This window comes from Calonectris borealis, chromosome 9 (genome assembly GCF_964195595.1).
Source record: "Calonectris borealis chromosome 9, bCalBor7.hap1.2, whole genome shotgun sequence".
In the NCBI taxonomy this organism is placed as follows: domain Eukaryota; kingdom Metazoa; phylum Chordata; class Aves; order Procellariiformes; family Procellariidae; genus Calonectris; species Calonectris borealis.
The window spans coordinates 18277491-18305424 of NC_134320.1; the positions used below are offsets into that span (position 1 = coordinate 18277491).

At 44.2% G+C, this 27934-nt stretch overlaps 2 protein-coding genes across 4 annotated transcripts; one reads left to right on the forward strand and one right to left on the reverse strand.

The window, feature by feature from the left end:
* Positions 1–24709, reverse strand: DRC9 (dynein regulatory complex subunit 9). Of its 3 annotated transcripts, none has more exons than XM_075157160.1 (10): positions 23975–24709; positions 18750–18897; positions 15149–15393; positions 13860–13988; positions 11676–11757; positions 4644–4805; positions 3952–4026; positions 2229–2360; positions 897–998; positions 1–383 (listed from the first exon to the last, which is right to left on the reverse strand). In XM_075157160.1, the coding sequence occupies exons 1-10, from the start codon at positions 24685–24687 to the stop codon at positions 246–248; spliced, it is 1926 nt and encodes a 641-aa protein (XP_075013261.1). In that variant the 5' UTR covers positions 24688–24709; the 3' UTR covers positions 1–245. The 3 variants fall into 3 exon arrangements, with proteins under 3 accessions (XP_075013261.1, XP_075013263.1, XP_075013262.1); XM_075157162.1 differs by lacking the exon at positions 23975–24709 and adding an exon at positions 23708–23970; XM_075157161.1 differs by lacking the exon at positions 13860–13988.
* Positions 24220–27895, forward strand: RPL35A (ribosomal protein L35a). The gene is made up of 5 exons (XM_075157178.1): positions 24220–24284; positions 24708–24750; positions 25909–26061; positions 27049–27193; positions 27838–27895. Exons 2-5 carry the CDS (start codon positions 24740–24742, stop codon positions 27859–27861), a joined length of 333 nt encoding a protein of 110 aa, XP_075013279.1. The 5' UTR covers positions 24220–24284; positions 24708–24739; the 3' UTR covers positions 27862–27895.
* Positions 27896–27934: the final 39 nt, after the last annotated feature.

The window sequence follows — 27934 nt, forward strand, 5'->3', positions numbered from 1 at the left end:
GGATATAGCGTTCCTCACCGCTTTGATGCAGTTCCCCTTTCTACTGGAGAAACCGTGTCTGCTGTACAAGGGCAGCTTCAAGATCTTAAGAGTTACTGCCGCTTCACCTTAACTGTGTCTGTCATGAACTGTGTTCTCCAGAATAGTCTGAGCTCTGTTACATGGTTTATTTTGTCCTGTCAGACAGACAGACCGCAGTACCCTGCCCAGCAACAGTCCTGGAGCGTGTCTGTGGTCAGGTTTCTTTACTTTTTCTTTACTCCATATTTTTCCTTTTCCCCTTTTTCTTTCTGCTCTGATAGCTGTTTCTCCCGAATCTTCCTGAGGGTCTGGTAGGGGCCAAGGTTTCTGCGAACCATTGTACCTTTCCACCAGGCCTGCAGCTGGAAGCAAGAGAGAGAGAGAGAGGTCTTAGGGGAAATCACTTGCTGCGGTACCTGGTACAGCTCAATGGCCAGAGCGTCTCTCCTGCGCTCCCCAGCTGCAGGAGGGAGCCCCTGGCCCATGCAGCAGCAGTTGGGCCTATGCTGGTTACGCTGAAGGTACCCAGGTCTGGGCCGAGGGCATCTGTTGCTGGTGGCAAGGGGATGAGCAGGGGAACTGCCCCATGACCCTCCCTGTATCGCCCACACAGTGGGGCTGGTGTGATGAACACGGCCCCAAATCATTCGGGGAGACTGGTTTCTCCCCTTTCGCTCCCTTCACAAACCTGCAGCAGCTGCTGGCTTTGTGCCTGCCCCAGAAGAAAGGGACAGGTTTTATCTGTCCTTTGCTTGTGCCGCCCCACACCAGCCAACTTTCTCAGGCCATTTTCTGCCTGAACAAAGCCTGTGGTGCAAATGATTAACTCCCGACTGCTGATGGAACAGCACTGCCTCAGCTTTGCTCCCCTTTACCTTCAGGATGCTCTTTAGCTCCAGGGCATCCTGCTCTAGTTGTGTTCTTTTAGCCTCCTTTTCTGCCCGGTCACTGATGATGGTTTCCTCGAACATCTGGCACTGCAAGATAGCACAGGGGTGGCAACAGCTGCATGAAAAACACATCCCCTAAACTGCAGGGCCAACCTTCCAGGCTCGCTCTGCCCAGCAGCTTGCCAGGGCAGGGCTCACCTGGACCCTGGTGCAAGGAGTCTTCTCCTCTGGCTGCCTGCTGGTCTCATCCTTGCTACACACTTTTCAGCAGCCGGGGCTGCTCTGGCCCGTGGGTCGCGGTGCGGGTCCCCACCCTGTGCACCAAGGAGCTCCCTGGCAGCCCAAGGGTAACGTGTAAGTGTGGATCTTCCTCCCCCACCTCCTTTATTTGATCTTTCCTGAATCCAGATGGCAAATGTTGCTCATTACCACCATCAGTCCTAAGGCACTGCGAGCTGCTGCCAAAGTGAAACCTCTCACGGCCTGCATGTAATTAACCCTCTGATCCTGTGCTGTAAAATGTCTGTCTGATGGCGTCTCAGGCAACAGATGGTGGTGGGAAGGACCCGTGCTCCCCCAGGCTAGGCAGCAGATGATGTACAAACACACTTGGGACACTGAGATGACAGTGTACAGAGTGAAAAATGAGCCCACAAGCAGGGAAACATCTAACTCAGTCCCATCATCTCAGACCCAGTGACAGTAAGGAATGATTACAAGTTAATTCCTTCTGGCTTTAAAGCACCGTTTTTTCTAGACACTTCTCTCTGCCCTGTGTTGCCTGCTCCGCTGTTGCCTGCATAGCTGTGATCAGAGCCCGGCAATTAACCAAGAAACCAATGTGGAGCAGGAATGGTTTTAACTGGAATCAGTTCCCTTGTAACAGCGCTGTGCAGCTGTGAATGTGCATCTGCAGGAAGGGATGGAGCTGCCTTTTCCAGTCTCAGCCTGGCATACCCAGATGTTGCTAGAAGGAGCAGATTTGTTCAGGCTAAGGCAACAAACTAAGGTGAGGCATATTGATAGGATGGAACAGTGTCTTTGCCCTTCACAAAGGCTGTCAATAGCTCTCTGATTACTTGCTGGTATTTGAAAATAGCTGTAGAGGAAACATTATCCCTCCTTGATGTCACAGGTGGCAAATAGATGACTACTCGGTCCCTGCCTTCCCAGGACCAGTGCTTATAACTGTACCCTACACCTCAAGATTACTGATTTTTTTTTTCCATGGTCCTGGTTCCTTATCTGAACAAGACTAGGAAAAAGCCAGGATGCGGTTTTGCCTGGCTGAGCACTGAGATGCTGCTGATGTCTTACCTCCTTGGCAAATCTCTGCAGCACTTCCAAGTTGTTTGCCTTTGATGCTTTTAGGGCATCCAGTTCTTCATCTTTAGCATCTGTGTCATTTTCATACTTGTCCATCCAGTATTCCAGCTTCTCTTCCACCATCTGCATGGGGATAGAGGGGTCCTTAGCACGGTCCAAAGAGTGTACAGGGGAAGAGTTTGCTACTGTAATCTGGCCTGCTTTCAGGATGGTGGTAAGAGTCCCATAAATTTTGCATGGACAGTATTTCCTTCTTGTCTAAGCCTTGAAAGGATCAAACACCTAGGACTAGTGATAAATAACTGGTGGCTTGCAGGCCCCTTGCTGGGGGTTCACCATGGAACCCGCAGCACTGGATAGGGGATGAAAAGAGACTGGGTTGCGCTTTCAGAGGTGCGTGAAATATGGAGAAGCACTGGGGGGTTAGTTTTGTGGACAATCCTGGTGAAGTAAATGACAACCCGAAGCCATTCCTTGTGTGTATACAGAGGGAGGGGGGTTTAAGAAACAGAATTTGACAGTGAGAAAGCTTTTATCCTCTGCCTGACTCCCTACCCGCTCTCTGGATTAAACTCAGCACACCAGGAATAAGGTCCCAGGGGACAGCACTTCACGCTATTTCAGGTTGTGAACTTGGCTTTGTCTCACTCGTGAATAGGAGGGCAGGTGTTGCTCAAACAGTTACCCAGATGACTTCCTCCCATTCACTAATAACTTCTCCATAGCAACAACCATGATTGCTTGCATGGAAAAATAATCTGAGGAAAAGCATCAATCTCATTACGGCGTCACAGCTGGACACACAAGGGAGATGGAGGGTATGGTCATCCTCTTCTCTGTGGGCCCCTATAAAGCCACCAGCTGTTGTCTGAGTGCAGAGAGGCTTGCACTTTGCCTTCTGGTAGGGGTCAAATAAGCTGCAGCTTGTACGTGGAAAGTCCCCTCACTATGAAGCGTTGATCAGACTAAGGTTCTGGGACATGGAGGACACTATTTAATTGCTCTCAAGATACAGCACTTTTTTGCACTTAAATTACATTTTTTAAAATTTATTATCTTCTATTATATTTCGTACTGGCAGTGATGTTAGGTACCCTGCAATAGTAAAGGTTTTCTTCCAGTTATATAGTTTATGAGATGCTTTCCAGTGTTATTCCCTGTAATGGGCACTACTGTTGATGATAGGAAAGCTCTGAACCTCTGGATCAACAGCACAAGGACAATCATGGTTGTTTGCTGCTGAAAACGGGTACAATAATGGTGAGTTAGCAATTATCCAACCCTGATTCTTCCTCAGATTGAGACAAGGCAAAACGGGGCTAGCAGTTTGTGTCATTTCCTTCTTAGTGCCCCCTCTGTGCAACACTTGAGCACTCTTCACTGAGTCGCTGGGAGCCCCAGCTACTGCCAAGGAAGGTCTAAATAAAATTCCAATTAGCTGAATACAACTATCTGAGGGAGGAAAAATCCGCAACACCTGAATAAACAATGCCAATCTTTACATGAACTCTAATTTTAAGGAAAAGTATCCAAATGTAGCAAATTCCAAATCTGGGAGAGCTGGGTTAGTTGAGAGGATAAGTAGTCATTCAAACAGCAGCAATCATGAACCTGGTAAATTTGATGGAGCAATAACTGGTTTTCTTTAGGCACTAATTGATGATATAATGTTTATCAGTTGCTACTTTAAGCATCAGCAGACAGTCACGCATACCTTTTGGTGTTGCCTGAGGAAATTTTCAATCTCCATGTGGACTCGAATCTCCTCATCAGTTTTGCTCCTCAACTTCTGTGATCAGCAGAGATAGAAAACATTAGAGACAATGTTAGTGTACACGCGTGTGCACACACGCTGCTGAAAGCCGAGCTGGTGAGCAAGAGTGCAGGAGCTCTCTGTGTAGTCCACACATTTTTCCCAGTGATAAAATTAACTGAGGCAATCCTTGCCCCTGGGCCATCTGTGAAAAAGGGACGACTAGATCAGACCTTCATCAGTCAAAAAAAAAAAAAAGCTTGCAAAACCAGAACAGTTTTCTAGTCCAGTTCACCTTATGGCCACACGAACAGCTCTATCAGCATAACGTGCTGTGGGCAGTGCTGGAGCTCGGGCTGCTTATGTTGCTAAATAGCCTTGTAGCTGCATCCTTTGGACATAGTTATGGGTCTGTTTCTCTGACGATGGTATTAGTTTAAGCAGTCCCTGCCTCCAGCCTCCACTGCCTCCTGCAGCCATGCCATCCGTGCTGTTGCTGTTTGCAGGACCATACAGAGAAGAAATGGATCCAGTTCAAACAGGTGTGTTGGTGACTGTGATGGAGAACAGAAAGGGCATCTGGGGAAAGAGGAAGGGCTCTTTCCTTACTAGCTGGAGATGCTTTCCAGTAGAGGCCATGGGGAAGGGCCTACCTGAATTTCCTTGTCCAGGACATTCTCTGCATTGCTGCACTTCTTCTGGGTTTGGTGGACCTGGAGGTCTATGCTTTTTTTCATGTAGCAGCTCTCCATGTTCGTTTTGGCCTTCATCTCTTGGAGCTCGTCTTTGAGGTAGGCAATCATGTTATCTCTGTTCTAGTGGAGGAGACGGAAGAAGCACAAAAGCAAGCCTGGAGACTGAGGTGAGCTCACTGTTTCGTAATCTCTCCACTCCCTGATAAACTCAGAAGATACAAGACTGTAGGCTTCACACTTTCCCTGAATGTTGCCCCATTTCAGCCTCTACTTCAAAGGGAAGTTTGATTTGTAACCCATGCAGAGGCAATAAACCCATCAGTGAGGAGTGATTACCTCTGGAGAGGGTAGTGATGAACAGAGTGGAACAAAAAGCCAGGCCTTCTGGTCTCTGGTCCAGGAATGGATTCAGGCATGCTTATTATAAGCATAAAAGAAGCCCAGTAATTTCAACTGCTTAAAGTTAGGCTTTACTAACCTCTTGGATTAGGCCATCTCAGTGAGTGAGCATCTTTAGAGGAGGATAATGCCTCAGCCCCACGTACACCAAAGTTTGACTTCCTAAAGTATACTCTATTCCTTGGATTCATTTCTTTCTAGCTATGCAGCAACTGTATAAACACAACCTTAGGAACAGGTGAAAATCTAATCTTGACTCGCTCATATGTTTAAACAGTTCTTTCTTGAAATCTTACCAGGTAGATGGTGCCCACTTTGTTATAAAAGCATACACCCAGGGCGAGGAAGAAGTGCTGAGGAAAAGCTGGCTATGAGCCCAGCCTCTCCCCACGCCTTGTTTTGCAATGGAGCTGAGCTTTCCCGGGGGAATTCTGTCCCTGGGAGCTCCCCCATGGGCAAGAATCCTGAGCCAACGTGCCCCGTTTGTCCAGCTTTTGGAGTGTGCTCAGGAAGCAAAGTGCATTTGCTTTATTTGGGATTGTTGTTTTGTTTACTCCTTTTTAATGAATTTCTTTGAGTAACAGATAAAAGTTCATTAATCTGGGGTTTGGAACTTGGAAGAACGGCCTGCAAAATGAAAAACTCTAGACTTTTGTATTAAGAGTTAAAAAGGTCATCAAAGTCTCCTGTGCAATTATGCAAGATCAATCTTAATGCCTCTGGTTTGGCGCCCGATTGCTCCATTACAGCCTTTCTCTTTGCTTTCCTGCCATGCTATGACAGGTCTGACATTCATCAGCCAAACCTTGCAGCTGAAGATGAAATACCAAAGTGCTGGCATTTAAATGTTTTGAAGCCCACATATCTTGTCTCTGAAGCACCCTCGCATTCCTTAGCTGTATAAACATGGAAAAATGCCACAGGAAGAAGCCAGCTCAATAGAGCTGTGTTTAAAAGCCTCTGCAGCATGAGTCATTTGGAAAAGGTTTCCTTATAAGAAGAGTTTGGAACAGTTAAAAGGAAAATCCTTCCCTCTGCACCCCTTGTCAGACATAGTTAGGAAGAGTAAAGTATATTTATAAGGCTCAGGACAATTAGGGGCCTTGGCTGATACTGTTTTGTGGGTTTAAAAGTCATGCGTTCACATTTTTTTGAAGGTTTCCAACATCAGACGCTATTTTACAGCCATATCATCATATGACTGCAGACAGCTACAGACATGACCGATTTGTGTCCTATTAAGGTTTCTGGTAATGGCCTTTATTTTCCCTGGTATGAAATTTTGGTAGGCATTGGGAGGGGTTGTGTTCCTGGTCAGTAGACATGGGAGGTGATCATAGCACTTTATTTTGAGATTGTCTTCCTGTGTCATGGTGGAATCATGTCTAAATTGAGGGGCTGGCAAAGAGACTGGGGAGATGCTAATGAAAAACACCAATTTTTTGTGGCGCTGAGGCTCAGCAAAGCCAAGTGCTGCTGATGTGTGTTACTGCTATCTGCTAAGGATCTGCAAACAGGTCAGAAAAGAAGGGTTCAGCCTAGGTTACAAAGTACTCAGATATTAAAGAGGTGGGGCAGAGCATGAACCAGGTTATTTTCTTTTTCATTTCATATTTTAGTAAAGCAGAGGAAAAAGTGCTTTTGATTCCAGCGCCCCAGGCCTCAGCTGGGATGGGGGCCCATCCGCTCTGTTTGTTTTCTTTGTTGTATGGCATGTTTGTGGTTTGGATATGGTCTGCGGTGTTGTAAAACATCTTCGTTAGAGGTGGGGAGTCTGGGGGCTTGGTTACACAATCCAAAGCAAACGGGAAGTGAAATGCAAAACCCCACTGGTGGTTTACAGCAACGCATTTGCTTGAGAGGGAAAGTCAGCTGCAGGCATGTGGGCAGCTACTGCAGCCCAGCTAATGGACCTGGCACTGCAGAACTGGGGCACATTTGGTATTAGGTTGCAGGTAGTAAATGCAGCAGTAAATGCCTGCAAGCTGTGGGCACCATCTGTAGAGTATGCTGTTCTCTGAACTTCAGGGACAGGCACTGCGAAAATGAGTTAATATTTATTCATCCTGGTTTATGTAGCAAAGTTCCCAACCAGGACTGGGAGTGTTTTCATAGTTAATGCAGTAAACCTCTGGGCCGCTTATTTGGGATGACTTCAGCGTTGAATCTGCCAAATCAAAGATGCAAAATCATACCTCATGTGTCCAAAACTATCACAAAACTGGCAGAGACCAAGATCAAAAACCAGGAAATAGTTGTCAAGAGCCAGTCTGCTTCACAAGCAGGTAAACAAGCTGATTTTCTCTGATCTCCCAGCTCACAAGACATCAGCTCAGAGGCCTGTCTGCTGCTGTTATCCGGTGCCATAGGAGTCTGCGCCACAGATGCTGTTTGGCTGCAAACGCAACTGTGCTTAGCTGGAGAGGGTATGCACCCTCCTGTGTTTTCATTTTCTTTGGTTTATCTCTCTTGCAAGTGCCACCTAAATCTCCCAGCTCTTCCACAGCAATTAGTATCTACAGTCACTTAAAATACAGCTGGGTACAAAAATAGCAAACAGGAATAAACAGTCTGAGGAATTCCTCCAGCTGTCAGATAAACCCCCTGCCGCCAGCAGGGCACCCAGCGCCCGCCATTTGGCAGGCACTCGGAGGGGGCAGGGGAACGGGTGCTGTGCTATGTGCAAGCAGCGAGCGTGCCCGCAGAGAGCCCTGCTGCCTGCCTCCTTGCTTCCACACCGAGTGCGTATGAGCTCAAGTCTTTCCACTGGCAGCTGCAATATCTCAGCTTGCAAAGCCTGAAGATATGCTTAGATCTACACACCTGCTGCAGCCTGGACTTGCTCCCCCTGAAACCACAACGTGCAGCCCTACAGACACTTCAATAAGGTCATAGAGCGCATCTCTGTCCCAGCTGCCAGAACATCCCCATGCTGCACACCCTGAGGACTGCCTCAGCTGAAAGGACAGCAGGTCTGGAAGGTCCCCCAGCTTCCACAGAACGGCTTCTGCAGACCTCTGCTAGCTCACCTCCGATCCCAACAACTGTGGGAGCGAGCTGTGTGAGGGGCAGTTTGGTGGCAGAGGGAGCAGACCTGCTGGCAGCAGCACCCTTTTTGAAACTCCTGCCCCTCTGGAGCCAGGTTTGGATCTAGTGCACCAGCTCTGGGTCCTGCTGAGCTGCCTTGGGGCTCTGCCAGCAGCGGAATGAAGTCACCCAGGAGCTCAGGACATCACAAACCTTATGCCTTCTACTGTAATCGCCTGGTGCATTTCTTCAGTAGAAACATGCACCAGTGGGTGTGTAGATATGTTTAAAATATTCCCCCAGAACACCATTGATGCATTTGTCCTCCTGGGAGAGGATAAGGGAAGAAACAGGATGGATTTTAGTCGCACTACTAAAAGCACTACCGAGTGGCGCACTGATACAGTAGAGCTGGGTGTGTTATGAGACCCCACATAGAATAAAAGTTAGGGACCTGTTTTCACTGATACCATGGTGCAATGTCTTGGTTTTCTGTCTGGTAGGTAGCCTGCAATTTACTGCTTGTTGTAAAATTATACCATGACTTGCACACACGTATGGCACGAGTATACCACAAAACCTACAGGACATAAAAAGCCTTTGGGTGAATAGCAATGTAGGAATTCAAAAGTTTATATTTCCTAAATTTTTATGTTAAACTATATAATCCTATACGGTATTAACTTGTTTCAAAATCTGAACAGACTGCCTTCACTTGTCCAGGAAACTGGAGAAAGTGAGTATTTTTGTACTAGCTAGAAAATGAACACTGCAGCAGCAAACAGAACTCCTGCAGCCAAACTAGAGCTGTCGATGGTGCTCCTGCATGGAGGGGTAAGAGCAAAACCAGACTGATCATTTCAGCTCCTTTAGAGACATCAGTGCTTTCCAAGAGGAAAGAAAACAAAATAAATACGAACATTTAGCATTTGATTTGTGTTTCATTAGAAAGAAAAATGAGCTGAGCAGACTAATACAGCATTAATTAGCATCTCATTAAGAGGTAGCAAGGCTGAAAATACAAACATACAGGCAACATGTGTGAAGCAAAGACCGTGTTTTTCTGGTTCCATGATTAGATTTGCTCGCTTTTGTTTTCTCATCCACTAGACTGGAGACAATCATGTAGGCTTTTGTCTACAGGTCTGTGCGTTATTATTGTTCAAAGTACTCCAAAATCGGCAAGCTGTATTTTTGTTTTTAATTAGTTGGCAAGGTGACAAATCATGCAAGTGTCTGTAAAACTGCCTATGGGAAAATCCCATACGAAGCGAACAGAAATTATTCTCCCTTGGGAGACACAGTGAGACACCATTATTTTTGGCACAGGAGGAAAGCAGTACTTGAAAGTAGTCTTGTTTGATTTGTTATCAAAGCTGAAACTATAAGGAAGCCCAGAAAATGACTTTTAAGCTGGAAATATAAAAACAAAATCCCAGATGAGTGCAGATCCCACTTGATGAGGCAAAAAGCAAGAACCAAATTAGCAGAAGGTACTGAAAGAACACGGAGAAGAGCACCCTCTCAGCACAGGAGCTACACACCTTCTTACGACTGCAAGAGGTAGGAGAGGTGCAGGGCAGGACACCGAGAAGTGCCCAGCCTGACTGCACAGTGCCAGGACATTGCTGCTAGTGTGAGACAGGATGATTGCAGCCCCCTACACACCAGTCCCTGGGAAGGCATTAAACCAGAACCGGACACGTATATTGTGTGCACAGACACTGTGAGGTTTGAGGAGCATTACACAGAAGGAGAACTACCTCATCATATTCACTAGCTTGGGGAGTGGGAGAACAGGAGCGTCCCAGGAGCCATCAGAATCTGACTGAGAAGGGACAATGTGCAGAAGCAAACGGACAACATACAGTCTCTGAGCCTGACAAACTATCCAGCTTATTTCATTTAACTGCCACACAGATGTCAAGGGACTTTTATGTTGTCCCACAGGGCTTGGAAATAGGCTCCCATACCATCTCCACTGGCAGTAAGTAAGAATATCTTGAGATATACAGTTCTCCTTTTCAGTCCTGGCTCTGACCTCTACATCTTCTAGATGTTCTGTTCAAATCTGTAGGGAAAAAAGTTCATCCTGCATTTCTCTTTTAATTCCCACAACTGTTCTTTCTTGGTTTGTCTCATAACTTGCTAACTTTCCACTTCCTTCAGTGACTCCTCTTCCTTCTCCTCTCTGTTATGTCCACAGTTTTTTTCCAGTGTTCTTTTCATCTTGCTACACTTCCCAGTGTACATTATGCATTTCCAGGATCTCAGCTAGTAGATGAGTACGGACCTAAATGAATTTTCCCATCTTGTACGTTCCTGCTTTCTTCTCTGCTGTTCTAATATCTCCCCTGGACTTCTGGTGTTTTGTCAGTTACAGATACACTACCAGCGCCAATAGATCCTTCATGTTCTTACAACCATCCTGTATTTACAATTAAACTTTCCACTGCACATGCATCCAGGCTGCCAACACAAAACCTTCATGTTCTATAAACTGTACTTCACGAGATGTCAGCAGCTTAAAATTCCTCTCTGTAGCCAACTATATCCTGGCTTGATTACTGTCCACACTTTTGTCCAAAGACAAAATTCAGTGATACTGATTCTTTCCTCAGATGCCCTTGCTGTCCTCTTGCTCAGTACTGAACCAAGTGTCATTCTTGTTTCTTCTTCCTGTCCTTGTATAGGTCTGAACCTGCGTGTCTTTTGCTTGTTTTCTATTACGCACTTCTTCCTGCTCAGCAGGGCTAGGCTACATTTCCATGTTTCTGCACAGAACTGTGTGTGCTTTTGCTCTAAAGCACACATGAGCATCAAGTCTGAGCTGTCTGGTGAGCATCAAAGTGACCAGTGATAGGCCATTTAATTGATCTGCACTTGTGTAGCAAGTCTGACACGTCCAGAATGCCCCAGATTTACTGTGCATGCACACACCATTTGCATGCTGCAGACAGAAGGGCTGAAGCTTTCCAGAAAGATCAAGTTGACAGCATATGTGCAATAACATTGATCTGCCCTTGTGTACGACTCCCATGTTTGGGATTTTCTAATATCTGGAAGCCTAGAAAAACAGATTAAAATAATGAAATTTCCCCCAGACAAAATTGTAGGTAGAAAAATGATATGCCCCTATGCCAGGTGTCTTTCTTTCTCACTCCCTCATTGTCACAGTTTATTCTGTGCCAGGTGTCACGTCTGCATGGGTAAGTATGACAGAACCTTAGATACTGCTATCTGCAGATAACCTCTTTCTTACTGACTGCAGATGACTGTGCTTTGCCACTCCCAGCAGTGTTTTTGAGGTATTCTAATTTGATCATGGTCTCTCATGGTTATGAGCATTTTGAGGTCCTATTTGAAAACCATTGGACATTGCTCTTAAAGTCAGTAGTAGGCTTATTCAGAATACAAATCTTTACTCTGCTTCTATATTCCTAAATGATGGATCATTATATATACCACACGTCCTCTCATCTGAGTGCTAGTTCCTGGGCAGCAGAGGTGAGCTTGCTAACAGGCTTCCCCACTAGCATGATGCCCAGTGCTAAGTGATCTCACCTGAAGTTCTATTTCAGTTTGTTTCTTGACATCTTGCAGCTGTTTCTCGAGTGACTTTATCTCCCTCTTTCCTTCCTCCTCCCTGAAGAAAAATGGGAAAATACAATCACTTGAATATATCAAAAAAAGCAAGAGCTGTTTACCTAGAAGGGGAACTTCCTGTCTCCTGATACATTGCGGCACCTAGATGAACACTACCCCACTTACCCTGCTCGCTCAATGAGTTTCTAACAGCTGAACTAAAAGAAGGGCTCACAAAAGCTTGGCCTGCTGGTTCTTCAGACCAGCAGAAGACAAGCTGCTTCCCGCGGCTGAGTAGCAAAAAAGGCATTCATCTATTCACTCTAGCCTCGGGGAGGCAGCACATCTGCAAGTCAGAAACAGAGATTTCTCACCAAAGCTAGTGACTTGGTAAGTAAATCCTGAAAAAAGAGGTGCACAGACTGAGCAAGGAAGATGGGAATGAAATGGAGAATGAGCCAAAAACTAGGAGATGCTCTTGGAGAGAATGCCTGGAGTGGACTTGAGGATGATGTGATTCCTATAGCCGAGAGGGAAGATGCCCATCATTGAGTCACAGTTTCTGCATTTCAGGCAAAAATCTCCCTGATTCTGTGCAGAAGCATGCCTAATCAGCAGACAGTGCCAAATTGTGTATGTTTCATTATATGTATGGAGAATGTTTTCTTCATATCAGACTTTAAATCTTTCAAAAAACTCTGCCTCAGGTTCTGAGATCCACGGAGGGATATCAGTGAAGGCCAAAAGGTAGAGAGGTGTTTACCTGTCTAAAACAAAGCAGATGCAGTAATGTTCCAGGTCTTATTAACTTATTTCACTTGGAGTGCTTTTCTAAGTTTTTATGCTTATGATTTGATTTAAAGCCAGTAAATACTAGAGTTGGTACCTGAAACTTTGTACCCTACCCCAATCTTACAATCAAATATGCATTTCATTTTCAGAGTCCTTATCTGGGTGACAGTGATGAACAAAAGCTCCTGATAAGGAGTTCCAGTCTTACTTCAGACTGCTTTCAGACTAGTATATTGACACAAAACTAGACAAGTATATATTATATTGAAAGACAGATCGAGTTCATTCCATGAAAAGAATGTATAGTAGAACAGACAACATAGTGGCTAGATATGACTGACAGAATGGAATAAAAAGGATTATGTCCTTTCCAAGTTGTCTGCTCCTTTCCACCTTCCAGTATTGGATAGTTATTCCACAAGCAATTGCTGCTTTCATTTTTGCTTTCTGTCCCTTCCATGGATAACAATAAATCCTGTGGTTTTAGCCAGTGGAAGAGTTGGGTTTCGTGCTTGAAATCACACATTTCACTGGGAGCTGGGGACTTGCCCCAGAGGCAGACCCCTGAGCCACCACCAGAGCTGTTCCAGTAGGTTGGACTCATGAAAAATCATGACTTACAGCAGCTTTGCTGTCTACCCTAAATGATGGGCGTGAGCTGCTACACAGAACAAAGTAGCTTTAAATTGGTCAAATGCTTCTCTGATGACTGCTATTCTCTCTGACTGGCTTGGGATTAAACCAGAGCTTCCCATGCTAAAAAAACTCTAAACCTCTAGTGCACAGAAGTTTGAGCTGAGGAATCACCAGTTTGAGTTGAGATGATAACAAATCCATACCCTTCAAGATTTGGGATAGAAGAGGATCTATAGTGCAGTGGCTGGTGGATTAGCCTTAAATAAGAAAACTGCCTCTGTCACCATCTGTGCTAGCCCCTCGCTGCTGCTGGAAAAAGGGAGCATATTAGCACATGGGTCAGAGCAGATTCTCTTGAGCATCACATAACCTAAAGACCATATGTTGCTGGCCCTGGTTTGTGCAGATTCTGTTGCTCTGGCTTTCACTGGGGACAAGAGTTAAAGATCAGGGAGCTCCTACATCATACTATGTTTTAATTGATATGGGGCAGCATTTGCATTAATGCAGACACTGATGTCCACTGTGGTCAAAGCTCAGGCAATTCCTAGCTCAGATCAGTATCAGAACCATCAGTTATTTCTTTCTGAAGGGGAAAGAAGTGCAGTTCGTAAAGCAGACAGAATAATTCGAGTTGAAAAATTAGAATCCTTTCTATATTTTGTTCTTTTTTTTTTCTTTTTAGCATGTACTGAGTGGGAATGGGCTTTGGCTTTCAGCAGGTAAGCAACTGACCTGATAAGGATGTCATGAAACTTGCTCTTTTTTGCCTTCTCTCTCTCAATAGCTTCTGTTAGGCTATTAAATGTTCCCAATTTCTGCATCTTTTTCATCGTGACTGTAATTACATCACTTGCATACTGCCTGCCAGGAAGAAAAGGAACAAACCAGTAATTTATAGGTGCTGGTACTACAGTGTCTGGCACCTTTATCCATTATTGTTTACAGCTAAAAAGGTAAGGAAATATAAGATCCCATTTCTGTTATGTCCTATCAAACCCAGGAGTGCTTCTCCTATGGTATGTGCTTCTTGGACATCTGGAGAACTCTGTATTAGGAGTTGGTTGAAGTTTATAATTTAAAAATGCTGCCCTGAATGCTACTCTAAGAAATCGCAAAGAGGCACGAACATATCCATGCTGTGCCAGACTGTGCTGCCATTAGGAAGAAGGCTGCTGGCCTGCAGTAGTGATGACAGATAGGTGGATCTTGGAAAATGAGACCTGTGGATGCAGACAAGTGTGTCTATAAAGGGATATCTGGGTGCCATCAGCCCAAAGCTGATCTTAAAAAATACATGGCCTTGCCCTGTTTGTTGAATTTCATGGTGCATCTGGTATTGGTATTTTAGCTGCATTTTCGTCATTTGTGTTAGGATCTTCTTTAAGTCCTTTGTTGAAATTACATTAAAGGACTGAAGCCAGGATGCAGAAAATTGCATACTGAATGCTCAGCTCCCCAATCTGTCTTTTAAACAAAAGGCTGCTGGTATTTCTGCAAATCAAGGCACTGGATTAGGTGCAAGAATAAAATTTATTTTTAAAAAGAAAGAAACTCTTTGGTCTTTATATACATTATCTGTTCTATAAAGGAGAATGGCTGTAGCTGCCATAGAGGCTCTGTGTGCCCTGCAGAATAACTGAGTTCACGAGACAATGCTCAGATCCCGCTTTGCCTATGCATATCTGCTAGGGAAATGTGACTCCAGATACCAGAACATCAGCGCGGGCTAGTCCCTGGCATGAATTCTACCCAAGCAACCATTATCAGCTGGGTAATGTTTTGCAACTCCATTCGGAATAAATTTATTGTCATTACTTGGCATCCAGAGGCAAGCAAAGGCCAGAACTAAATGGCCTATGTAGTTAGACCCCACTGCTCTCTTTAGAGGTACTCCTTCCGGACCAAGACTGAGGTACACTAGCAGTGGGAGAGTGGGAAGCTTGTATTTTTGCTTTCAAGAAATAGACCGAGAACTTTACAGCTCTGAGCATCCCCCACAATCATATTTGTGCTTCACTCACCTGTCAGCCTGAATTTTTCTGAGATTCTCTACGGACAGAGCACTGTGTTTCATGGCCCTGTTGGAAAGATGATGGGTACTTTTTAGATCTTCAGTTTTCCCCAGCCGCTGCTTGTGTTCAGTGCTTTTCAGAGACATGGAGGTAACTGTTTCCCCACTCCTTTGCCTTGCTGACATAAGCTCTTGGTAGTTAATGTCCAGCTCCTTCTGGATCTCTATGATTTCTTTCATTTTCTGGACGCCAGTCTACAAGGGAATAAGAGAGACCTGCTTGCACATTGCACAGTAGGAATAAACCCTCTGCAACATTATGTGAGAGGAAGACAAATTAATAATAAACTAGAAAGAAGCTATACTAAGGGCAGTATTTGTTACATTCTGCAAAGAGTAGAAGAGCAGAAACATTTGTCTTGGTTAGCTTTGAGCATACAATGTAGGCTTACTGAAGTTTATGGGATCAAAAGTCCTAAAGTGACAGGACTAGAAAAGGCCTCAAAAGGTGAATTCATCTGCCGCAAGATATGATGGTTCAGACTGCGTCATTCCTGACATGGTCTTAATGACCTCCAGCAATGGAGACTACGCGCCCTCCTGCCAGTGCCAGCACGTTACAACAATCTTTACCATAAGAAAGTTTTTTCTCCTCAGCTGCAGTTGAGCCCCTGGCTTCTTGTCCTAGTCTCTGTAGGCATAGAGAACAAATCATTCCATCCTTCTTTGCCACAGCTTTTATGTTCTGGAAGACTGTTAGCCTGTTTCCCCTCCGCCTTCTCTCCATCTTAGCCTGTCACCACGACCTTTCCCTACAATATTATTGTTATAACAAGAGCTGAGATGTGTGGAAATAAAAGTGATAGACATCAGCTATCTGCTTAGCTGTTTTTTTGGGAGTGTGACAGCAGAGGAAGTATAACATGAATTCAAAGAAGAAATTCAAAATATTGGCAGCTCTCTTTTACATGGAAAGGTATCCTGTGGCCATGTACAATTTTATTAAAAAGAAAAAGCCCCAGAAAAGCAAAAGCACGCTATAAAATCAGCTGAGGCCTTGCTTCTAGGAATTTCTCTGCTTTATGTGCTATGGGTAAGAATGCAGGTGTATACACTGGGACATTAAAAAAAAAATTTTCTTGCCCACCTACCAGCATCTCTGGCTGAACGCTTAATAGCAGTACTACTGAAGCCAGCTAATGCAGTCACTGCTAGCCCCATCCTAGTCCATAGCTGCCTACTCCCCACCCTGGCTGCTTGGGGAAATGGATTAAAGAACTCACTGACTGAAACATTTTCCAGCAAAAAGGAAAAAAAAAAGTTTATTTTTAGCAGCACCAGTTCTCAGTCCAGATCCCTCCACAACCACACACACGTTTGTGCCAACACAGCAGAGAGGGCAGAGTAAAAACCAAGCAGTCAGGGCAGCAACTGTGTACGCCAGTGGTACTTCCAAGAAGTTACCTGTCAAGCAAGGCTCCATTAGTGGTCTGCGACGCTGCCGTAGCCCGTGAGGGCAGTGCGCAGGGCACTGCAAGGGGCTGCTTCGTTCTGAGTATCTTGGACATTTCCGGGTGGGATGAATCAGCCTCTGGCAGTGCCTGACTCACCACTGACTACAGAAGTTTAGGTGATTACATGCTTAATTTTTGGACAGTTAAATTCACATTAAATGAGTCGCATGCAAAGTATACACAGACCAATGAAAATTACATAGTTAATTAGAAAAAAAGAGTTTAAATAGTTTGCTGATGATGGCTGTACTTCAGAAAGAACTAATTTTGACAAACAAACTGCTTTAATATCATGTAGATTTTATGAATGTTCTGGTAGATGTTTTTTAATGTCTGGGAAAGTTCAAGACACTAATAATTACCAAATAAGAGCAAGGAGTTTGTAAACTGCATCTGTTACACACTGCATGAGTAGTCTCCTAGCTGTTTATCTTTTGCTAGTCTTTTGCCCAAAATTCAGCAAATAGAAAGGCTGCCTTCCTCTGGGGGATGCACTGCATGAAGCAATGTACAAGAGTACCTGATTTGGAAAATCAATGAGGTGCTGGCTGGTGATTAATCCTCTCAAAAATGTCAGCAACTGAAATTTAGATGCCAATCTTTGAAAATGTCATTGATTTGTTTGACTGACAGAGCTCCAGGGTGCTTTGCAAATACAGGTCTTCTACAAATACAATAACAACAGCCAAATGTAAACTGAGAAATGGGGAGGAGTAGGAAATTACAGAGCACCAAAGTTAGCAAGTAGCTTCCCTAAGCCATTTTCTTGATTCTAAATTGTTTCCTTCTCAATTTGTTTTGGCATCTTTAAGAACACAAGTAGGACTTATTGTCTGTGAGAAAATTGTGTTTTAAGAGGTGACTTGCTAAAAATGAGCATCTGTGATTGAAGAGAAAAGCTAAGGTGTTTTCTCTATAATTTAAGTGTACCTTTAGTAGGTCTGCCAACCTGAGTCTGTGTGTCTGAAGAAGAACAACTCCTTCTGTCCTAGAGATATGCTCTTTCTCTGTGATTTTGCTGCTGGCACAAAGAAGATTTCCCACCTTCTTCCACCCAGCTCTATGAGGAAGAAGCATCCTCTGGAAATAGGTGAGACTGTCTCAAAGGACTCTTTTAAGGGGAGGAGTGCCCTCTATTGCACAGTCTAAGCATCGTTCACGCCCTGAAATTTAGTCTAACACCAGCTTCGGCTGCTTTGCAATGGATTTTTTGAGAAGAAGGTAGTATCGAAAGGAAACACATAGAAAACAACGTACTGACTTACCTTCCTCTTGCATTCTTAAGTGGTACATTGGACAGAGTGAACAGCATTAGATCTGAAAACTCGGATCCCAGTTTTTATTTCCATCCTGGTCACACCCTTTTTTCTTTTTTGAGATCCTCTTAAAAAAGAGTTTCAAACCTGCTTAAGCTGGAAACAGCCTGCTATGTCACTTAGAACCATTTACCCCTCAGGATGGTCCCATCCTGTTCCCTATGTCTATCAGCTACCAGAAATATCACACCACCTTCCTCCACAGCAACAAACCTCTGCCTGAGCATTAGGGCTTCTTCTCTGTTCTTTATATCTCTGCCCAAACCCTCTTAGTTATGATGCCTGTTAGAAATCAACTAATTAATGATGGTCATTGAGAATGGGTAGTTACTAATATATTTTGACATGGAATCTTTCTTAATTCATTGTCTGTGGGGACTAAAGGAACTTTAGCATGGACTTAGAGAGGAACCTTAGAGAATTACCCTGGGTTTGAGTACTTTCAAATATCCTATTTGTTTGTATTTTTAAAATAGCTGTGTATCTACATAAGAACCTAGATATGTTTTGCTTCCTTTTCCCTAATCCTTTGCTTGTCATATAACCACTGAGATTTTAAAATTATAAGCCCAGGAACCTCATATTGGGTCAGTAGTCTTGACAAAGGCTTCTCAGTGATACTGCAGTACAAATATTAAAATTGGTCATCCACTTTTATTATGTTTCTTCACCCAAGGGTCATGGAGCACTTAGCAGAAAAAATATCGGAGCTGATTTTTAAAAAATGCTGGTAGAAGACATAAAACCAAGACAAGAAAAAAAATGAAACAGAGGCACATACATGGCTGAGATCTGTCTTGCCCTCAAATGAAACTGGCATGATATATCCAAGAATTGAGAGCTGATCGACACAATTCTCCAGCACAGCAGTAAACAGTAGAGCTTCCAGATGAGTGAATTTTTCCATTTCTTTAGTCTCTGTGTTCTTGCTAAGAGGAACAAAGACAAAAGATACCAATGAGAAAGACGCTATGGTGTTAGTAATGTTAGTAACTAATTTAAACTAAAGGTAGACCTGAAATTGCCTTATTTGCAGCCTTTCATATATTTCCCTAGCTTTGTTTATAGCCTTTCATACACTGTTTATAAGAGGAGCCGTGCTCTGCTAATGGCTGCATGCAGGGACAGTGGGAATGTTTAGCTTTCACAAAACAAAGTAGGTCCGGGTCCCTCCTACAGTAGGTCGTAGATAGGCTGAGAAGGGAATGGATACGGAAGGCACAAACTGGGTGAGGGGCCTCACCATTCCGTTCAAGGGGGAGCAGTGTTTTGTGACGGACTTTGTTCTTTGGGAAACAATGGAATGAAGGTGCCTTTTTAAAAGGAAAAAAAATAAATCCACGTCTTATAAAATCTCAGATGGTGAACCTTTGTGCTCTAACCATTCCTCATTATTACTGTGTAGCCTTAACATTTTTATGATCCCAATTCCCTCAGCAGGAACTGTTACCACCTTAAGATGTTGAAAGTCAAACAAGAACTGATATCTGGACTAAGTAAACTATCTTTAACATTCTGTGTTGTTTTATTTTAAATTGCATTTCAAATGTGAAACTGCTCTGATGTACACTTAAGCATCCCTTTGCCTTGCTTACAGATAGAATATTGTGAAAGCACATCTAGGGAATGGTGGAAATTCACTATTAATCCAAATGAAATCGGTCCATTTAGAAAAATGCATAAGAAAACACCTGCGTAACAATGGAGAAATTCTCTGAGATTTTTAATGTTTTGGTAAGCCATTAGACAATCCCTCCAAACCCTATACTCACAGAACAAATAGTTCTTGTATAACACCTAGCACAACTGGAGTCTGAGATCACTGAGATCCTGAATGTCATGGCAATAGAAGCATCAACATCCACTAACAAAATCTTCATTTGGCTGCTATACCTACAACTGGATTTGTGTCATCTGTAAAACCCTTGAATAAACGTATTCTAGGTCTGCAGAATATTACAGTCCAATCTGTAAGCATGCCAAGGAAGTACATCTGACAATGCCTGTTAACATGATTAACAGGGTAAGACATGGCCACGTTCTATGAAAATTAAAGAGGATTAGATGCAGTTATTCTCTAGATCACTGGAAATCAGTGATTTTTCATAAGCAACTTCACGAGTGTTTAAAAAATTGCATACTTACTATAACCTCTCTGAAACTGTTACCATTTGTCCTCATCCTTTTTTTTTGTTTTTGTTGAAGAAAATATAGTAATTTACAGTTCTAATAGTAGGTGTATATTAGAATCATAATAGATAAAACAAACAAAAATAACTTAGATTTTACATATTTGTTTCTTGATGTCCCTGTCTCTTGCAGTAAGTTGTTTAATGCAACATGTATTGAAATGTACTGTCCTTTGTAACAGGACACAGCTCTCCTTGTGTGTAAGACTACAACTAGAAAGCCTGGTGTGCGAGCGGCAGTCTTTTTTATGACAGCTACATGTATAGTCAATGAGACTGGAATATTGCTCCTTTCAGCTTAGACCCTTTTCTTCGATTAACTGAATAATATCTCAGAATGCAAGACTACCAGGTACACAGTCTTGCATTAAGGATTTTCACAAGAATTTCTGCTATGAGGTTGGGAGCACAGGGTGGAAGAGAGAGTTCAGCTGTGGCATGACTCCAATGTTATTAACCATGAATAATGCGAAGTGCTATGATGTAGCAGGACCAGTATTTTTAGCAGATATAAAGAAGTATTAGTGCTGCAGCATAAGGCATCAGTAAACCTCAGATAAGGCATGGTGCATGTTTCTAGTCGTTTGTGTTAAAAAACAGAAGACGACTAGTAGGGTGATCACGGTGACAGAAATTCTGTTTTACAAGAGGTTAAAAAAGTTGAGCACTGTGATTACTCTCTGTAAATACATATGAAGAGTAGATACCAGGGAGAGACAGAGCTATTTAAGTTAAAGGATAATACTGGTCCAGGGTCAAAGGAGTGTAATTTCCCCTAAGCCAGGCAATTATGATAAGGTTTCTAATTTCTGGATGGATGAAGATACAGAACAGCCTTTCAGACAAGATAATGGCAGAGGCACCCTAAATTATTTCAAGAAGCTTGCTTAAATCATGGCAGGAAAAGATAACAGCAAAGGAGTGATTCTGAATATTATCAATATGTTTACTATCATTCTTCTACTATTTATACTGACCTAATTAATCCCACTGTTCAGGGCTTTTGATGGTCACTTATGACTAAGATTTCCTCCCTTTACTTCTGAGACTTTTTCTCTCCTTTCTCTTAATTATAAAAAAAAAGCTACAGCTTGAGATAGGAATCTGATAACATCATTAACAAATAAATAACTAATAATCTGTATAATAAAATAAAAGCATCACTTTTCCTTTCTTTTCAAACTTGGAATCAGTGATAGAAGTGGAGATGCACAAATTAAGTATTTTTACATAGAGAAAGTCAGACAACATCTCTTTCCAGTCAACAGGCACTAATAAAATACTTTTAAAATGTTTTACTTATTTTTATCTTTTTAAGAAATCTATGATCCATATTTTGAGTCTAAACAACATGAGAATAATCTATTACATGTGGAGTCCTAATGCTAAAAATATGGTGAAAAAAGATTTGTTGTGGGAGAGCTGTGACAGATGATTACAACAGCATTCTTGAAAGAAGAAATAACACTTGCAGCTCTTACAGGAAAAAGTGACTTATTTGGAAACAATGGAGGATGCAATAGCTTTTCCTCTATCCCATCAGCAGCTTCTATCCAAGAGAGCATTAACTCAAGACATTAATGCATGTTAAGAAAGCTCACAGCTGGAATGTTTCTCTAAAGCCTGCTGGTTTGCTCCTCCTATGTATCTCCTCTTATAACCATATACTCACTCAGCAGACGCATGTGCCAAGCCAATACCTCGGGGCTTATGTTGACTTGGAAGTGAGAAGGAAACCGCTGTCTGGGGCATTAAAAAACACTACAAATAGCGAGCGGCTCTCCCTGATTTTAGCATTAACACAGTGCCCACAGACCATCCCGATTCAGCCATTGGAATAGACCTTAATCACTGCACTCTGCTCAACTCCTTCATTAAACTCCATTAATAAAAAAAAAGAGGTATGTGAAGGATTCAGCTTTTCCCAAGAGTTTAGGTTGACATTCTTTCCCTGCTGATCTAAAGGGAAAGAAAAACATATCGAGAAATAATTTTTAAAACAACTGTATAAAAGGTCTGGCCTCCTGTTCCTTTGGGGATTGCAACTCCCTCTGCTGTGTGAGAGTCCTGGATGCACATTTCTCCCATCCTGCTGCCTGATAAACTAAAATGGCTTCAAACGCAGCATTTTTGCAGAATTCCTTTTAGTCAATTAAGGAGATACCAGTGAATTCCAGTGAGAAAATTTGAAGCAGAAAATGTCACATCTCCTTTAGCTCTGTTTTGCAAATGATTGGCAAAGAGATTCTGAATATCCACAGTGGCAGCAGCTGGGCCATAAATCAGAAATACCTTTGTTTTTACCAAAAAAATGTCTCTTAGGCAAGCAAAATAGTTGTGGCCTTACAAAACTCTGCCTACCACTGCAAATATTAGAACATAAGTTGCTCATTTGAAAAAAAAAAATGTATATAAAAGAAAAGAAACCTTGAAAAGCTGAGGTAATATTGGTTTTGGCTTAGAGATGCAATTTGGGTTTCATCCTGACTGTGCAGAAAGACTTTCCGCTCCTGCTCTCTGAGGCTGTACTGATGAGAACCCAGGACAATCAAGTGCAGGAATGAAAGATGTGGTACTAGTTTTAGCTATATGTCCCATATGGGACTAAATCTGTATGGGACAGGAAAAGATAAGATTTAGGGAGCATTTATTGGCTGTGGCATCTCTACTGCTGGGAAACAGAGTGTTTTGACAGATAGTTTATTCTCCTCAGAGCAGGGGTTGTGTCCTTTCTCTGAGCAGAGGTTCCTAGCACACATTTGATACTGTTAACTGGGTACTGAGCGTTGATTGATTACTGAGCGTTGCTTTGCTTTCTACCTCTTCCTTAAAGTAGAAGCCAACAGAATAATTTGGAGAATTCATAATACCCCATCCCTTCCCTGCTCCTACTTCCTAACAATTTCATCTCTCTAAGAAAAAATCTCTGCTTATACATGCTTACAAGGCATTGAGTGCTTCTACGCTGGCCCAGCAAAGTACAGATAGACTTAATTCTCCTCCTGGATTGGGATCTAATTCCTCAGTCCAGGTTCAAGCTCTCCAAGGCCAGCTGGTCACAAGATGACAGTAGATTTTGCTCCCGACATCCATTTTTTCATAAAAGTACTCTGGGCACACGTTGTAATGCAGCTTAAGACACTTAGGAACAAAGTTACAGTGAAAGCCCAGACCGCCAGGGCACATTTCATATTGGAGTAAGTTCCTGAATCACTTAAAGTGCTCTGAAAATGCACCTGAATTTCTGGCGATGTGAAGGAAGTGACAGAAATCAGAAGTGAATGACACTGACTTGGGAAAATGGGTAAGTACATGCTTCCACCTATTCTTATTTAGGAAAACACAGGAATGTGTGACTTCATTACAGGGATTTGAGCGTAGAAATACATGTTTTCTGTCACGGAGGCGATAGCGGGAGTAAAATAGATGTTGAGATGATTCACTAATTCAAGGTGAGAATGGAGGAAGACAGGCAGGGCCCGGGGAGCAGCCATCAGAAGAGGGCCCCAGAGCCCTGACCACCCCAGAAGCACCAAGCGCTGCCCTTCACCTCCTCGCTGCCCCCTCGTAGGGCTCCTCGGCTTGTTCCATCGCCTCAGCCGGTTCTCGCTGCCGGACTGCGGCCCCGCTCGCCCCGCCAGGCCTCCCCTCAAACTCCGCGCCGGGATTTACCCCTCCGCTCCCACCCCGGGCGGTCGCAGGGCCCCGCCCACAGCGGTTGGGCCGGCGGTACCGGGCCGGGCACCCGCTGCCCGCCTGCTGCCGGTGCTGGGCCCGGCCCAGCCCCGGCCCGGCCCCGGCCCGCTGCGGCACTCACCGGAACGCGGCGGCGGCCGTCTCCATGGCGACCACCACGCTCCGGGGGCCTCGAGGGGCTGCCCAGGCGGGTGCCTGCACGGCGGGGGTGGGGCCGCCCTCCCCGGATCGCCACCCGGAGGAGAAAGGGGACGCGGGGGACGGGGCGACGGACGCGCTGGGGGCCGGTGTACGCACCCCGCCGGGGCCACCTCGGTTTCGCCCGCTCAGGCGGTGCTGGCGCGCCCGCGGGGGGTCCTTCCCGGCCCATATCCCGGAAGGCACCGCAGCGGTTCTCTCTTTCACCGCCATCTTGGTTCGCCGCCGTGGGGGTGAGTCGGGGAGCGGCGGCGCGGGGTGAAGGGCGGCGGGGAGGTGCCCCCGCCGTGAGACCGTCGGCGGGCGCGGAGTTCTCGGGGCGTTGCGCCTGGTGCCGTGCGGAGCGGGTAGAGGGCGGGATGGCGCCGATGTGCGGCGGATGGTCCCGGCCGCAGGTTGAGGCCCGCGGCTGAAGGGGGGCTGAGGTGCCTGGAGCGTCTCGTTCTCTGGGGAAGCGGAGGGGTCCCCTTCCCTCCCATGTGAGGTGGAGCCCGTCCTGGGGAGGCTGGCGGCCCTCGTGCCCTTGTCGCCGTGCTGTGGGTGGCCCCCGGCCGGCAGGATGTTCTGGCCCCCGGACCGGGCCTGCGGCAGCTCCCGCTCGCTCGGCTGGACAGAGCTGCCGGCCGGGAGGCTCATGGCTTGTGTCTCGTTTCTAGGCCTGCCGGGACCAGGGCTTCAGGAGGACACCATGACCGGGAGGTGAGTGACCTGCCCCGAGATAGTTCTCGGCTCGCTGTTACGGTGTATTTTTGACAGGTTTTCTTGCAAACTGAGCATTTCTGAGAGTGTTTTGTTAAAGCTGCGAGCAATGATCCGTTTCCCTGGGGTTGCTCTCGTTTTCCAGGACAGCTCCTGTGCCCGGTGCCCTGCTGGGCCCTCTGTTAAACGCCCACAGTTGTGTCTCTCTCTTTTGAAGCCTCTGCCTTAAACTGGTTGTAGCTGTTCATATGGCATGCCAGGCTTTCCCGGGCCTGGCAGTATGCGGGATATTAATGGTGGTTTTGTTAGCACAGTGTTTGTGAATGTCCAGTGTACAGTAGAGGCTTCGACATACTGTTTGCTTGAGTAAAGGAGCTACTATGCCATCGAGTTTTCTTAGCGGTATAGGGATTGAAGTGCTAAGTGGTGAAGGGATTGAATCTGAATCACAACTTTTTGTCTTAATGTTTATCTGTGGAGTTTTTTTCTTGTGCATGTGTGGAAGGTAGCTTAGTTTAATACTGCTGTATTATGGGGCAGTTGCTGGATGCAGTTGACACGGTCATGATGTGTACATGATGTGTGGAACGAGCCTTATAATTGCTTTACCTGTGTAGTACAGATAGGTCTTTGTTGTGAATAATTGTTGAGGAGTTTGTGTAATGTCACTTGTCTAGTGCATGTGGGGCTGTCTCCCTGGCTGTCCCCATAGACTGCAGTTAATTTCTTTGAGGCTACAAATTAACAGCGGTTAATATCTTCTCATATGGCAGTTACTGCAACACAGGAGACTCTGTTTATGTGGTGTATAGAAAAAAGTAATGTTTACTCATCACAGAGTGTTTGTAGACATTTGAGAACATAATGCCTACTAATGTTGAAGCACTTTGGTTTTTATATGAAGCCTGTAGAGTCAGAAGTTTATAACAAGAAAAAAGATACAAAGTTTTCATAAATACTTCATGTCCCAGTTACTTAGCTTTCCTCTGTTGAGTGAATGTAAGGATTTGCAGTAATTAAGTAAAAGCAAAAGCAGTGGGGTTTTTCCTCAGCTAAATTTCTACTGGTGTGGAAATAGTTTCTACTGAAACGTTATTTGTTTTTACATTTGATACTTCGGAGTGAATTGTAATTTGTAAATCTTTTCAATGCCTTTAGGCTGTGGTGCAAGGCCACTTTTGCTGGTTACAAACGTGGCCTCCGAAACCAGCGGGAGCACACTGCCCTTCTGAAAATTGAAGGTGTTTATGCCCGTCAGGAGACAGACTTCTACTTGGGCAAGAGGTGTGCCTATGTATACAAAGCTAAAAAGTAAGTCACCTTTCAGTGTTATGTTAAATTAGCTAACTCCTGTATCAGCTTTTGCAAATGCCAGTATGTGAGCGGTCTGTTTATAGAGGTTTTGTTAGAATAAAAATAAATCGGGCTCAATTTATCAATAGAATGTCCACAGAGTACTGTGGACCAGTTTCCTGGGTTGGTTTTGTTTTTAAAGTCCTTAGTTATTTTTGCTTTAATTGGCCTATGTGTTCTTAATTCAGATCATGAAGTTATGTGAAATAATCATTCACTGTTATAAATTACATGTTAGAGAGCAAATGGCATGAGAAACAAGTTTTGCCTGAGATTGGCAAAAACTGAAGGCAGCTTGATGGAGTAAATTGAAGTGAGGTGAATTTGTGTCAAGTACTATGAGCTATTGAGCTACTTTAACAGCAGAATTATTTTGTGAAGCCTGGAGGAATTTGTATTCTGGCTTCTGCGTGTCACTTCTGCTGTGCTGGCATTGGTGGAGGCCTGAAGAACAGTTAATTACTATCTTCCACTTATTTTTTTCTTTGAGTGTAGTTGTTAGAGTTCAGGTACGGGCGTTCAGAATTGCCTTGAATAAAATGGATCAGACTGTTAACTTGACCATCATCATTTCCAAGATGGCATATGGTTTTTCTTCTAAAACAGTTTTTTGCAGTCTTATACCAATACCTGAAGTTGACAAGTTTTTGGTTCGGTCATCTTAGCATTAGCGTTTTCCAAATTTTTAAGTGTTGTGACTTGTTAATAGTTCTCCAGTTCTGATAAATTACAAGCTGCAATACTTACCTTATTTGGAAGGTACAGTGAAAATCCCAGGTCTAGCAAATTTCACAAGTTAGCAAGTGGAATGTGGTCCAGCTAAAGACGGCTGTGGAATAAAGTTGTGGAAGGGCCTTAAAGAGGCTGCATTGTCCGCCCATCACTGGTCAGTCCCATATGGAGCTGTGACTGGCGTGCTCAGTGGTTCTTTTCCTCTCTCCTCAGCAACACCGTAACCCCCGGTGGCAAGCCCAACAGGACACGAGTGATCTGGGGGAAGGTAACCCGCGCCCATGGGAACAGCGGCATGGTTCGTGCCAAGTTCCGCTCCAACCTTCCTGCCAAGGCCATTGGGCACAGAATCCGAGTGGTAAGTGGATTTATTTTAGCAACAAGATATTTATCGGCAGTTTTTGGGGTGCCTTTTAATCCCACATAGTATGAGGGAAAGCTTGAACTATGGTTTTGTTCTGTTGCTGTTGTGTATTCAGCATGGCTCTTTGATAAGTGCTCCTTCTGGGGCTGGGAGAGGTTTATTGCTGGCTGCTTGTGCTGAGGGGGGTTGCCTCGTTGTCAAGGGTTTTGTGTGCTTGCTCAGGTTGTCTGGAAAGACTCTTTGAGTTCCGGACTCTTCCTCAGCTCCCTTCTAAACCTATCTTGATTTCTTTTCCCCAGATCTTGTACATGTATTTTTGCACACTTCTGCTTCTGTTCCTACCTGTTGACAGGTTTTTCTCCTGCCTCCCAAATGTTTTAACTGAGGGCTGTGTTGTCCTGACCTGTCCCCTAGGACCTGTTCTAGCCACAAGGCTTCAATGAGACTGTCCCTTTAGATCCATCACCCAGAGTTTTGATGCAATATCTTCCTAGTGATGTTGCTACACATTTTCATTCTTGCACCTCTTCTGTGTAAATGGGGGGGTTGCTTTTGTAGTTGTAACTGCAAAACTTGTGTTTAAAATAGTACAGTCCAGTAACAGGATTTCTAATGTGATTCTATTTTTTCTTTTACAGATGCTGTATCCATCTAGGATCTAAATTTTTATTGGAAATAAAATGGAGAATCTGTTTAGTTTTTGTACATTTCTATTTTTATCCCCTCCACCTGTTT